This window comes from Balaenoptera acutorostrata, chromosome 20 (genome assembly GCF_949987535.1).
Source record: "Balaenoptera acutorostrata chromosome 20, mBalAcu1.1, whole genome shotgun sequence".
NCBI lineage: Eukaryota > Metazoa > Chordata > Mammalia > Artiodactyla > Balaenopteridae > Balaenoptera > Balaenoptera acutorostrata.
Window position 1 is genome coordinate 62,397,274 of NC_080083.1, and position 14,420 is coordinate 62,411,693.

Sequence of the window (14,420 nt, forward strand, 5' to 3'; positions counted from 1 at the left end):
ATGGACGGTCTGGGTTTGGCTCGTCCGGAGGGAGGACAGGAGAGATCACCCCACGCTCCGGGGCACCCGGCTCGCCTCACTTCCCTCTCGCAGGGGGCGAGGCCAGCGGCGGGGTTGGGGGTGGGGGACCCGCCGCACCCCCTGCCCGGGCGGCAAGGGAGGGAACGGATCGCCCCCGGGCATCCTCTCCCCCGGGCCGCGCCCCCTTCCCGCCTGCCGGGCCCGGTCCTTCGCCAGGCACAGAGCGAACGAGGGCGGTGCCCGGCCCCGCGCCGCGGCCCGAGGCCGGGCCCAGCGACCCACCGGCCCCCGGCCCCCCGGGCCCGGGATCCCCGGCACCTTTGATCACGTTGCTGTAGATGGTGGGGCGGAACTCCTCGCGCGCGCGCTGGTCGAAGTCCTGCCCGTGGATGATGCGCATCTGCTTGAGGAAGGTGGACTTGCCGCTCTCGCCCGCGCCCAGCAGCAGGATCTTCACGAGCCGCTTCACGTAGGTCTTCTCCCGCGACAGGCATTTGTCGATCTCCTTGGACTTGCGCTGCTGCTCGGCCTCGCCGCTCGTCAGCACGCAGCCCGGGAAGCACACGGACAGCACGGACCGCGACGGCAGGAAGTCCGCCATCTTGCCGCCGCCGCCGCCTCGGCGGGCCCCTCCGGCTCCTCCGCCTCCTCCGCGGGCGGCGGGCGGCTCCGGCTCGGCGGCTCGAGGGCGCGGAGCGCTGCGGCGGCCCGAGCGCGCTGGGGGAGGGAGGGAGCCAGCGGACTGACTCGCAGGGCGGGCCGGGCAGGGCGGGCCAGGATAGCCGAGGAGGGAGGGAAGGAGGGCGGGCCCGGGAGGGGCGGTGGCCCCAGGGCGTGCGCGCGCCCGCAGCCTCCCGGGGGCGCGCGCGCACGCCGCGGCCGCTCCCCCGACTCGCGCCCCGGGCCGGAGACACACGTTCTCTCGCGAGCCCGCGACCGCCGCCGGGCGCGCGCGGGGAGGGGTCGGCTGGGCGGGGTCTTGTGGTCACGTGACCTCCATCGGGGCCGGGCGCCTCCGCCCGGGGCAGGCACCTGGGGAGGCGGACTTTCGGTTGCCCTTGAATTGGCTGCACCCACTTAGGTGCGGAAGGGCTACTTCCGAGGGCCCGGGAGGCCGGAGACCAGGTCGCGGGCGCTGCCCTTTGGGCTCCCCAGCCGCTCCCGCCGTTCTTACTCCTGGTTACTCCCCGCCGCCGGCTGTCACCTAATTTCGAAGTCTTTGGTTCGAAGTTACGCAAACAGCGAGCGCGAGCCTGCAAAGTTTTTGGTGCATTTTCTTAAAGTGGGTTCCTTGACATCCTGCTCTCCCAAGCCCAGAACGGTGAGCAGACGTCATCCATCCTCCCCCAGCCCCGCCCGCAGCTCCCTTCGGCATTCCCAGACCTTGCCGTTCCTCTGAGAGGTGCCAGGAGCGATTGTTGATGTTTCGTTGATGTCGGTTCCCACCCGAGCTGCCGCGCTGAAATCTGGACGGGAGCTGCCGGAGGGTGAGGTCATGGTGAAAATCCCCCTTCACCGGACACTGTGATGCAGGCTCTTCCCTAGAAGGAAGCAGATAAGCAAACAGACCGAGGACAAGAGCCGGCAAATTTTAGGTTTCCTGCCAGATTGCAGAGGATATGACCAGCCAAGGGACTTTTTTTTCTATCTTAATAGCGGATTCAGGCCAGGACACCTGAAGGGCTGCCAGGAGACAAGCGACAAGTGACAGCTGGCTTGGCAGACTGCATCGCAAGGACCCCGGAAGCCAACTTCTTCTCTCTTAGTGTTCTAGTTTCAAGTGGAAAAAGGCATTTGGGTCGGTCTCTGTTTATGGCAGTGCAGCCCTAATGCTCCTTGATTGGGGCTTCTGGGGCTCAGAAACTTCTATGTGTCAGGCACTGAGATGAGAAAGAGGTCAGCAGTCTGAGAGGCTCATGAACACGTTTAAATTTAAAAATCAGTGCTAATCAGTTTACTGGCCGGGTTGGGTTAATGGCTGAGGAGCCTCATGACTCGATAAATTGGCTGCAGTAAACAATACCTACAGTAGGATTATCTCCTGTTGTCCTGGCCAAGCCCACAGGGGTGGATAAGCTACAATATACAAAGTAGGGTCGGTTCAACTCCAGTATCTGTGGATTGATAGGGTCCGAATCACTAGGCCGTGCCTTCAGGCAAAATAGGTGGTAAAGTCCACCCGAGATGCCAGATCTCTCTGCAGCCTCAGCTAGTGTTTGGGAAGCTCTGTTCTCCAACCATGAAAGGACAGACCTCTGCCCAGGACAGGGGTATAGCATTGGCCCCCAAACACCCATTTCTACCTGGACTTCAGATGCTAATTTGAATTCTACAAAAGCAGGAAGAGAGAAGCCTATCAGTTAGGTAGGTAACATCTTTTTTTCTTTTTCCAGAAGTGTGTGCAACACAATTGGAGAACCAAGGATCCCTAGGAGGCAGGAAGGTATTCCCGCCCTGCCAGCTCATGTTGTGACACGTAGAGCAGCAGAGAAAGCTGTTCCAAGCCCTGCCTGTAACCTTCTGTTGAAACAAGCTTGGCTCAGATCAAGCCCAGCTGCTCTAATCAGTGTTTCTGAAAAAAAGACACCTCTTTGGGCCCAGCCTGGAGTCTGCCTGCAGTTGTCCAACTGCTTCTAACTGTCTGGTCATCAAGCCACCTTGAAAACGTGAGCATTAAAATTAGGTAGAGGTTTGGTGGCTCCTCAGAAAGTTAAACATACAATTGCCATATGGACCAGCAATTCCACTCCTAGGTATATACCCAAAAGAATTGAAAACAGGTGTTCAAAGAAAAAAATGTACACCTGTGTTCATGGCAGCACTATTCAGAATAGCCCAAAGGGGTGAACAACTCATAGATCCATCAATGGATGGATGGATAAACAAAATGTAGTGTACCCATGCAACGCAATTATTCAGCCATAAAAGCAAATGAAGTACTAACACATGCTACAACGTGGATGAACCCTGAAAACATTATGCTACGTGAAAAAGCCAGTCACAAAAGGCCACACAGTGTAAGGCTCCATTTATATGAAATGCCCAGAATAACCAAATCCATAGAAACAGCAGATTAGTAGTTGCCAGGGGCCGGGGGAGGGGAGAACAGGGAGTGACTGCTTAATGGGTACAGGCTTTCCTTTTGGGGTGATGAAGATGTTTAGGAACTAGGTAGTGGTGATGGTTCATTCACAGAACATTGGGAATGTACTAAATGCCCCCGAATTGTACACTTTAAAATGGTCAAATGATGAATTTAATGTTATATAAATTTCACCACGATAAAAAAAAAATGAAGTAGGGAAAACAATAGTTTCCATAAAAGTCTTTGGATTCATTTAACACTGTGCAATATTCAGTGAATAAAAGTGTGATTATGGTTTTTTGGGGTTTTTTTTTTTGGCCGTGCAGCTTGTGGAATCTTATTTCCCTGACCAGGGATTGAACCTGGGCCCTCAGCAGTGAAAGCGCAGAGTCCTAACCACTGGACAGCTAGGGAATTCCCTGATTATGATTAGTTTAAAGTAATGCTAACAGTTTAAATTATTTGCACCAGAAGCGAATCCACTCTAGCTGTTGCTTCAGGTTACGTTGTAATGATATTAGTGATATTCTAATTTTCAGATAGTTTCATAACCAAAAAAAATTCTAAACTTTTTAAGGGAATATAGGGTTTGTTGGTTGGCATTGGATTGGCTGGCTACTCCATTTTCAATAGACCCAGATGTGAGTTCATTGGAAACATCTGTATTAGCCAGTTAATCCATATGCAAATGAGGGGTTCAGATGCCCAGAGGAGCTGTGATAAAATGATTAAACAGTTAATTAGTTGCAGTGCTCTTTTCTTTCTGGAAACTCTAAGTCTAGTGGCAAACAGTCTTACTAGATAAATAATGAAGGTGTGACTAAAATTGTAGAAATGCATTTCCAGATGGCTCTTCTACTCTAATGTGGGCACCTTATGAAGGATCCTTTCTAGCAATACTGTCGATTCCTGAAATCTACTATTTGTTCCTTTTTTTTTTTTTTTTTGGCTGTGCTGCTTGGCTTGCAGATCTCAGCTCCCCAAGCAGGGGTTGAGCCCGTGCCCCCTAGAGTGGAAGTGCGGAGTCCTAACCACTAGACCACCAGGGAACTCCAACTATTTGTAACTTGCTGTTGGAACTGAAAGAAAGTTTTCCTATCTTACAGTCACAGTTTTTTAAAAAGTGGCATTACTTAGCCCGTTTACCAAACTCCATGCCAAATAACTTTGGGCTGTTTACAAAAATCAGTATTTTCCACAAAGGACAAAAATTTGTCACCCTCAGACATGTTTGAAAGAATGTGCCAGAGGCTCTAGGAACAATTCCAAAAGAAGAGTTAAAAACAAAAAAATTTATTTTGGAATGATGGGACATATAATTTAAATAAGTGTTTCACCTGCCAAGGTGACTACTCTCTATGCAGGACAGGACCACACCCCTTTAAATACGTTTATTTAAAAATCAGTCACATTACTGGATGGTGAAACCATGTGTTAATTTTCTAATAAGGATGACGACACATCCACGGTTCTCGTTACTAAACTGTCTTCTGTCTCATCATCAGTGTTATAAATAAGTGGATTCTAATTCTTTCTTACAGGTGAAACAGGCATGGATTTTTCATGTCTTCCTTTCTGTCCCAGGAAAGGAAGGGAATTCCTAGTCCTCCCATAATACAAATCCCTTACAGTTGTGTGTGTGTATGTGTGTGTGTGTGTGTGTGTGTGTGTGTGTAATGTTTTAACTGCTGCAAAGCACTTTGACCTACTTGATCTCATTCTCTGCTCACAATAGCCTGACAGGAACACCCAGCATTAAGCTCACTCCCAGAGCAGGAGGAAACTGAGGGAAGAAAGGTCTGAGTGATGTACTACTCACAGCCTCCCTCAGCCTGGCCACTTGCAGAGCCAGAACTAAGAAATCCCCCCTTTTGACTCTGAACCCAGGGCTCTTTCTGATATGCCGAAAAGCGGTAGTTTCCTGAGTGCCCAAGTGTATGAAGATCAAATTTAAGGAACAAACAGTTAAGTTTGTTTATTTGTTGGGTGGTTGCTTGGTCTGTTTTTCCAGCCCCTTTCGGGCTAACTGCCACCTCAAAGTTTACTAGCTTTTAGGCTGATTCTACTAAGATGTTCTGTGATGGAATTCAGGCTCTGGTTTGTAAAATGTTCCAGGTGGTTGATGTAGAAATAAGAAAAGAAGAGCCACGCTTCTGGCAATATTTACATGGTGGCGGAAGCCCCAGATGTTCCCTTAACGTGAGTTCCATATGAAAAGGCAACTTTTTTTGTTATGAAATGCGATGGTGCCCCTACCAGAATAAGCCTCTCATGGGGAAAGTTTTGTATGAAACTCGGCATGTGGAACTGCGTTGTTGGTGGGTTTTGTTGCCGTTGTTATTTAAAGGAGAACATGATTTTAATTACTGGTTGTATTTTTCTCAGCCTCCGAGAAAGATCCATGAGCTGGTGTTGACCAGCTGTGACCTCACTCAGCTTCTCCAAAGTCAAAAGCCTGTGTCTGAAAGACACACACCAGCTCTCGTAGAAACGCTTACACCTTGCTTACTGCCTCGGACGCATTTATGGGCAGTCTATTTATATAACACTCAACACAAGGCTTTGCTTGGAAATCTGAAGCTCTTTCTGGGAAACTCAAAACATCCTAGCTCAATCTCTCGCCTTTCTTTTCCCTTGCAGCTTTTCAAGATGAGGATGACTTCTTATGTTTTATTGCCTGTAAGTGGGCTGCCCCTTGCCAGTAACAGGTAAAGGTCCTCTAACATAAGTTCTGTTTCTCCAAGGAAGTTTAAGTGTGCAAAATCTCAGCTGATTCCTGTATCTTAACATCCTCTGCTCCCAGCCCAGCTGCTGCGTGGTTTTTTCCCCCTCGGAACGTGTACTAGCAGGAACCATGCTCCTGGCTAGCTGGCTGGCCGGGCATCATCACACGTCATGGCCTATAGACCTAGCCTTTGCCTCAGTATAAATGCCAGGACGTGTTGACCATCACGCAGTAAGGGCTCACGCAAGGGGCACTGAGAAGCAGTCCGTGTTGCCTTTGTCAGACTATGACATCCTGGCTCCCTGGAGCAAATAATGCCATCAACGCATCTGTCTCCAAACTCCTGTGTCAGCTGCTAAGGAAAAGGAGGGCTAGCTCACGGCAGGACTCAGGGAAAGGCACCCACTGCTGAATCAGAATCACAGTCAGAGGTCTGGAAGATGAGCACCGGCCCCAGAGGTCCTTCTCTCGCTTCAGTTGCAGCCTGTCCCCTAGCCGTGGGAGGGTTATGCCAGACCCACACACGAGAAGACGGGGAGGAGATAAAAGCAAGAGGGAGCATTTCTTTGTGTGGCAAGCAGTTTTGTACTGTGATTGCTTTCCCTTTTTCTGCTAATACACAGAATGGTAATAGGAAAAAGTACCTCAAGCAGCAAGTTGAGGTCATCCGCTTTTCTGGTTAAACCATACGAAGCATATCAGATTGTTTGCTAGTCGTTTCGTTTCCCAGAGAGGGAGCAGAGTACGGGAACTTGGGGAGAACTCAGTTAACACATCCGAGCCTTGCCTCTCCTATCTGTAAAATGGGAGTGTTGATACCTAAAGATATGTCCTGAGGATTAAATTATAGAACAAATGCACTCCATCTCAGCCCATACATGAGAGATTCAGTTTTAGATTATTTGAGGACGAAGCCACCAAACTTCTTTAAAAACCTTCTGAAGGTTTAGCAATATTGTCCTGGTCAGAACGTTGTCCCAGGTATGTCCTGAGCTCTTCCTTCTATGGTTGAAACATCTCTCTTCTAGAGAACCATATTCAATATCCTATGATAAACCATAACGGAAAAGAATATATATAAAAAAAGAATGTATATATATGTATAACTGAATCACTTTGCTGTACAGCGGTAACTAACACAACATTGTAAATCAACTACACTTCAATAAAAGGAAAAAAGAAAGAAAGAAAGAAAGAAGAAAACAAACAAACAAAATCTCTTCTCTTTCCTGTGCTCCGATTCACTCACAGACGCTGATGTCTCTCTTCCCCAACAGGGTCTGTTGACAACAACAGTGAGAAAAATACATGCATATTGGAGGTTGTCCCCCAAATCTGAACTCTGAAGAAGGGCGGGGTTAATTAGTTTTCACCAGCACCAGGAGTGTCAGGTAAGGAATCACCTCAACCAGAGGGCAGAGGTTCAAGTGGAGATGTCAGCACAGTGCATTCAGAGCATGGGCTTTGTCTTCTAATCTGTAAAGTGGGTGCAATAATCTCAGAGTATTGGGGGGGAGTTATATAAAATGACAGAGCAGGCTTTTAGTCTGTGTCACCATGTTTCCTTCTGTCAAAAGTATTTGCTTGTCCAACTGATAAAGCCACAGCTGCGCCACCGAGGTCATGGGGATGAGGGGATGCCTCAGCCCACACGCCATGCTCTGTGCACACCCCTCCCTGCAGCCTCCATTGGGCACCCCTCGCCCTAGGGGTGGGTGCATTTGGTCTGGGGGGGAGCACAGGCTATGGGTGGGTCCCTTGGCCTCACCCTGTGAGTAGGGACTGCAGCAGAAGAGGGTCAGAGCAGGACCTTCTAAAGCACAGGTCGGGGGCAACGGGGCTTCTCTTGCCCGGAGCTAGGGCAGTACTGGCTGGGAGGGTATAATGAGATACCATCTAAGTTGCCCCATTTTACAGACATGGGGCCTAAACTAGACCTCAGAAACCTCCAACTCCCCAGGCCCTTGAACTGGGTCCCCACAGGGAAACGTGAATGCTCGGCCGAGACACCGCGTAGAAGTCACCCCTTAGCTAGTCCCTGGCTGGGGACTTCTGTGCTCCTCTGGCAGAAGCTGCCAAGGTTCTGGGGCGTCGCCGTCCTTCCCTAGGCCACCCCGGGCAAGAGGTCAAAGAACGCTCTGTAGGACAGACACACGACGTGCTTTGGCCCAAACCTCAGTTCTTGCCTTACCCTGGATTTCTGCTCAGGGCCTGAGGGGAAGCAAAGGGAGTGACCCCAAGGAGTTAAAGCCAGCTCCAAGGGGACATGGGGTTCCGTGGGACCACCTCAGGCAGGATGTGAGGCTCTGCAAGCAAAACTCATCCTCTGGAACTTAGGAGCTCTGTGTGTGCTCTTTGGAGGGCAGAAAGGGCGACGTGCTCAGATATTAAAAGACTGACACCTATTGCCCTAGATGCTTTTCTCAGTAAGAATCCTGCAGATCACAGAGACATTTGGATAATTTGTTATAATCCCAATTAAGGAATTGGGATTGGGGAGTTATTTAACTCCCCAGGGAAAGCACAGTGAGTTCTGATGTGTGTCCATTTACGTCTTGGGTTCCCAAAAGATTTGGCCCTCCCTGGCCCTATTCTTAACTATTTAATCTTCTCCATAAACCAGGGAACAAATAGTAGCGGGCACTTTATCAATAGCCGGGAACTAAGGGGTGTTTCTGAAAAGCCTTCCCGCTATCTCCCAGCATAATCCTCTCATGGAATAATGGCATTTTCTTAGGGAGATGTTTCTTTTGACACACTACTCTCTTGGTGAATTTCATGCCCATCCCAAACCAGTGCCAGCCATTTTTGTCGACTGGCCGGCAGTGGGAGAAAACACCCAAAGTTCTCCCTGTTTTGCTTCGCAGGCCGTCTTCCTCTATCTCAGCTCTTTTCCTTCCCCTGCTCCCTCTCCTTCCCTGCCCTCCATCCCACAGCCCATTGTTTCCTTCCTCCCTCCCTTCCCTCTTCCCTCCCTTCCCTCTTCCCTCCCTTCCTCCCTTCCTTCCCTCCTCCCTCCCTTCCTTCCTTCCTCCCTCCCTCCCTCCCTCCCTCTCTCCCTCCCTCCCTCTCTCCCTTCCTTCCTCCCTTCCTTCCTTCCTTCCTTCCTTCCCTCCTTCCTCCCTTCCTTCCCTCCTCCCTCCCTCTCTCCCTCCCTCCCTCTCTCCCTCCCTCTCTCCCTCTCCCTTCCTTCCTCCCTTCCTTCCTTCCTTCCCTCCCTCCCTCCCTCCCTCCCTCCCTCCCTTCCTTCCCTCCCTCCCTCCCTCCCTCCCTTCCTTCCCTCCCTCCCTCCCTTCCCTCCCTCCCTCCCTCCCTCCCTTCCTTCCCTCCCTCCCTCTCTCCCTCCCTCCCTTCCTTGCCCTCTCAGTCTCCCTGGGCTGATCAAGGTACCCGGCCTCTGAGGTCCTACAGCAGCCTCACCCCCCATCCCCCACCCCAGCCTTGGTCACAGTGGACTGTAATTGTCCCCTCCCTCACCCGCTGCACCAGAATGTGGCCCCCGAGACAGGGGACACAGCCAACTTCCCTGGTACCTTCAGCATCTAGCAGGTCGTATGCTAAAGGCTCCCTAAAAGCAGGTAATTTAAATCAGTGGGCACCATCTGCCTGCTCCCAGGTTGTTTTCCCGCATTTCTGATGGCGGCCAGCTGGGTTTGCAGCCCTCCAGGACCGAGGGTCGTGTGCGGTGACCAGAGGGACTCATGGCTCAGCCCCGCTTGTCAGAAGCAGGGTCCCAGATCGTGCCGCGTGCTCTAACTTGGCACTGCCAGATACTACCACATTATGAGCTGTTAAGTGACTTGAACTAGCCGAAGGGTGTGCATGGGGCGGGGGTGGGGGGGTGATTAGGACACACCGTCACACTCTGCACATCAGTCAAGTGGCCCGCTCACAGCGGGCAAGCAGGATGGCAGGGTTTGCCTGTGTGGGCCAGGAGAAACTAGAACTTGAGCCCTCATCCTTCTCAGCAGCAGATCCTTCGTGACTGCCCACCCCTGTCAGACGTGAGCTGGGGTCGCAAAGAACAGCAGCGAGAGCTGGCAGGGGTGGGATCACATCCCAGCTCTGCTGCTTCATGCATCTACCATGAGAATCCTGGCACAAACCACCTAAACTCTCTGAGCTTCGCTTTTGTTATCTGAAAAATGGAGCTAATTATGCCCACACTTCACTGAGTTGCTGAGAGGGTTCAGTATGATGGTAACGTGTAAAGTAACCTGACAAACTGCCTGGCCCACATAGGTGTCAGATAATGTAGCGTTTGCTGCTAGGTGTTGGGGATTGAAAGTGGTTAATGATTTTGTTATATAAATATAGAGATTTTAAAAAAATACAAGGTTGTGTATGCTAAGTTTTAAATGTACTCTACTGATCACTGCTGCAGGAATCTAGAGTTCTGAACATGGCTGTTTAATAAAAATATAATGCAAGCCACAGACGTAATTTTAAATTTTCTAGTAGCCACATTAGAAAAAAAAAGTGAAATTGATTTTCACGATAGAGTTTATGGAACCCACTATATCCAAAATATTTCAACACCTAATCAATATAAGGATTACTACAGAGATATCTTACATTCTTATTTATTGGACTAAGTCTCCAAAATCCAGTGTGTGTTTTTACATTTGCAGCAATCTCAACTCAGATGCTAAATTCTTCATTGAGGACATCTGGCCTGTATTTAGATTTCATAAAATTTACAGTTGAAAAAATAGAGTCGCAAAACCAAATTGTTCCCAACATACTTAAACATTTCCCAGTACCTGAGTCGAATTTTTTTTCAGTCTTTACATTTAAATTAATTAAAATTTAAATAAAATTTAATATTAAGTTCCTCAGTGTCACGAGTCACATTTGAAGTGTTCAAAAGCTACTTGGAGCTCGTGGCTGTTTCCTGGGCCAAACCATGGGAAGTGGACGGAAGCCTGGAATGATTGTTTGCAAAGAAAGGAAGGGCGTTGCAGGCAGGTGCCCGGCATGTGGCCAGGACACGGTGGGAGCCGTCGGTTTGATGAGAATCAGCCAGGTTAGGTTGACGAGGCATGGTGGTGTCAGGTCACAATGTTGAGATTTCATTCCGTCGCTGAGCAGGAAGCACGGTGATACTCTTGAGCAGGGGCCGGTGCCGTGTGCAGTTTTAGGCTGGTGCACCTGGCGCTGGTGTCCATGAGGGGACGAGAGAGAGGGGGCACAAGCCAGGAAGGGCAGCTTGGAGGCGGCTGCAGTAATTCAGGTGTGCAGTGACAGTACCTGGCTGGCGTGAGAGCGAATGGAACCGTCCAGAGACTCCTCAGAGCCAGCCTCCACGGGACTTGGAAAGCCACGAGCCTCTTTAGTGTGACGGCAAGGACAGAGGCGGAGATTGCTGGCAGGCTTGGGGACCGCGTGCCTGCTTGGGAGACTGGCTTGACCCTGAGAGGTTTAAGGAACCAGGGTGTTTCTGCCCATCAGAAAGCAACTGCCCAAGACAAATGGCTGAGCCCAGGCCCAGGAGACTGTTGTTCTTTTTTTTTTTTTATGTTGTTTTTTTTTTTAAGCAAATATATGATTTATAACATCCACTCCACCCTCTGAATCACACGGTGACCCTGGACTTTGCCCAGAGTCTCTGAGATTGTGAAAGACACTCCTTAATTCTAGGGAACTCCTTGAGGTGCTGGGTCCAGGCTGGAGCCGAGTTAAAGACTTCAGATGTTGGAGGAAAAGTCGAGGCTGCAGCAGCTGCCTGGCTAGTTTTTCATCCCCCTCATACCCTCCCCGGAAAGCATGACTTCTAACGTGACTTGAGGCTTTGCTGTGTTGTAAGGGAAAGGACAGCTCCCCGACCTAAGCCCGCCCCCCGACCTACCTCCGCACCCCCTCCACGACCCCCCTCCTCCACGACCCCCTCCTCCACGCCCCCCCACGCTCCGCGCCCCCTCCTCCGCGCCCCCCTCCTCCACGCCCCCCCACGCTCCGCGCCCCCTCCTCCACGCCCCCCCTCCACGCCCCCCCCACGCTCCGCGCCCCCCTCCTCCACGCCCCCCTCCACGCCCCCCCACGCTCCGCGCCCCCTCCTCCACGCCCCCCCTCCACGCCCCCCCACGCTCCGCGCCCCCCCTCCGCGCCCCCCTCCTCCACGCCCCCCCCAACGCTCCGCGCCCCGCCCCCCCGCCTCCGCGCCCCCCGGGCTCCTCTAATCCTCCTGTGGCCTGAGTCACCGTGATGTCCAGTGTCCTCCTGCCGATGGTCCGGGTCAAAAAGCAAGCCTGTGGCTGCTGGCGAACAGGGCGGGACTGACCTATGGGGGGTGAAGCCAGCCCAGCACTGCCTTGGCTGGACACGTGGGGAGCGTCTGCGCGGGCCGGGCACTGTGCCGCGTGTTGCGGGGTGCGAAGGGGAGGGCGTTTACGGGGAGGTTGCAGTGGGCGAGGCCAAGTGGCCAACTAGCCACCACAGTGCTGAGTGGGGAACAGGGACAGCTGACGTGTTAGAGCACATCTACCAGCCTGGGAGCTCGGCTGGGGCCTCGGAAAGCAGCTGAATGGGATCGGAGTTGTTTTGAAAGAAGGGAAAGGGAAGAGGGAAAACGGGAAGGTGGGCATTCTGAGGTTTTCTTATTGTCTTGATGAAGGAACCTAACTGGAGGGGTTGCAGGTAGTTCTGTGTGGGACACGAAGGGGACACGTACGTGACCGTCATGGCCCCAGTGTGGGCAGAGCGGTCCTCGCCCCCAGGTGCGTCCAAGCAGCTTTGCACTCACGGGCTGGTTGGGTCTGGGCAGGCAGTTCCTCCGGGCACTGGCTGGGCACCAGATGTGGGTTCTTCTAGGTCAGGCGGCCCGAGGATGCAGTTTGTGTAAACTGCAGGCATGGCCCGAGCACTGTGTAAACATAGACTATCTCCCACTCCAACGTTTCCTTTGGGGAGGCTCCCCATCCAGCTGGGATGCTCGATTCCAACTTTCTTATCAACTTGAGCTTCCTACCCTGATATAAGGAAGCTATTAAAGTCCGGTTCCTGGTATTGCCTTGACCCCCCAGGCCATGCTTGCATTGAAGGGAATGCCCCCTTAGAGGAGAACATTCTTCACCTTTGAAAATTCTTTAGCCTCAAATCTCCCACATCAAACAAGCCTGCAAGCATTTTGAAAATGTTTCTCCAAAGCCTTATGCCCTTAACGTTTACTTTCTACTCCAGCTAGTTTATGTCTATTTACTTGGCTTTTGCGACTCTTCTTGGCAAAAGGCAGCCCAGGCTGCCTCTCTCACCCTATTTCTAGAGTTTTTTCCTTTCCAATGTTAGTCTCCTTTTTACTATCCCTTAGATAAATCCCGTTCACCTCTTTTTAAATTTTCCTCATACTTCCCCTGTCTCCCCTTTGCCCTTCTGATTATCAAAGTCCTACACTCCTCTCTGTCCAAGTGTCACAGAAATAAGGAATTTGAGGAAAAAGAAGTGGTGATGGACACCCCTCGAGATCTAGCTGTAAAAAAATCCACGCATTCCCTAAGCCCTCTTACCTTCATTTTTCTCCCTCTCATCTGAACTCCTATGGAAGTTATAGTCTCTACCACACAATTTAGGACGTGGTGGTGGTCAGCCTCCAATGAGTCTTTACTCCAGGTGTTCACACCCATGTGTAGCCCCTCCCAAAATGAACAGGGTCAACCCCCATAACTAGTAGGTTATTGTGGCTCAATAAAAAACAATAAGAGACTGTGGCTTCTGCCTTGCTCTCTTGGATTATTTTGCAGGCAAGGATCCAGCTGCCATATTGTGAGGACTCTCAAGCAGCCCCATGCAGGGGTCCATGTGGGAAAGAACTGAGGCCACTGCCAACAGCCAGCGCCAACTTGCCAGCCTCATGAGTTAGCCATCTGAGAAGCAGATCCTAGTCAAGCCCCAGGTAATGGCTTGTCTGCAGCCTCTTGAGAGATCCTGGGCTAGGACAAGGCAGCTATAAGTGGCTGCCAAATTCCTGACCCACAGAAACTAATAATAAGTGAGATAATAAATGTTTCTTGTTGTATTAAGCTGCTAAGTTCTGGGGTGATTTGTAATACAGCCATAGAAAACTAATTCAGAACATAAAAATAAAAATGATAGTAATAGCAATTAATATTACTGAGTGTTTCATAAATGCCAGGCACTGCTTAGCACTTTATATATAATATCTCACTTAACAGTATAGTCAATCATAATCATCACTACCACAGTTAACACTGGTAAAGTGCCAGAAACTAAGTCCTGCACGCATATTCTATTCAGTCAACGAAGTGGGTACGGTGATTAGTATCATTCCCATCTTACCTTTAAAGAACTTGAGACACAGAGAGGTTGAGTCATGTGTCCAGGGCACACAGCTTGGATGTGGCAGAGCTGGGACCGGAACCCAGTCTGGCTCTAAAGCCTGCGCCCCCAACCCCTCTTCCCTACACCGTTTGTGCTGGTCTGTGTGAGTCCTGGCTCCCTGATACAAGCTGACTCTTTTTTTAGTGACTGTTTCTTTTGCCTTTGATTCCCCACCACAGTGTGCAGATAATAAGGGCTCAATAAATGCTTAAGGATCTATGGGATCCCCACTCAGCCCTCAATCATTCAACCAGT

The 14,420-nt window shown here is 50.9% G+C and overlaps 1 protein-coding gene and 1 long non-coding RNA gene across 3 annotated transcripts in view; one reads left to right on the forward strand and one right to left on the reverse strand.

Moving 5' to 3' along the window:
* The window catches only part of GNA13 (G protein subunit alpha 13), a 40,649-nt gene extending 39,794 nt beyond the window's left edge, over positions 1 to 855 (reverse strand). Inside the window, exon 1 of the mRNA XM_057535774.1 lies at positions 340 to 855. Within this exon, the coding sequence (XP_057391757.1) occupies positions 340 to 622 (283 nt within the window). The 5' untranslated portion in view covers positions 623 to 855. The remainder of the gene's footprint in view (positions 1 to 339) is intronic.
* On the forward strand, positions 844 to 13,814 carry LOC103006805 (uncharacterized). 2 transcript variants are annotated; one of them, XR_451298.2, is made up of 4 exons: positions 844 to 2,385; positions 5,747 to 5,785; positions 7,109 to 7,222; positions 13,568 to 13,814. It is a non-coding gene; the product is annotated as an uncharacterized LOC103006805 (long non-coding RNA). The 2 variants fall into 2 exon arrangements; XR_451297.2 differs by lacking the exon at positions 5,747 to 5,785.
* Positions 13,815 to 14,420: the final 606 nt, after the last annotated feature.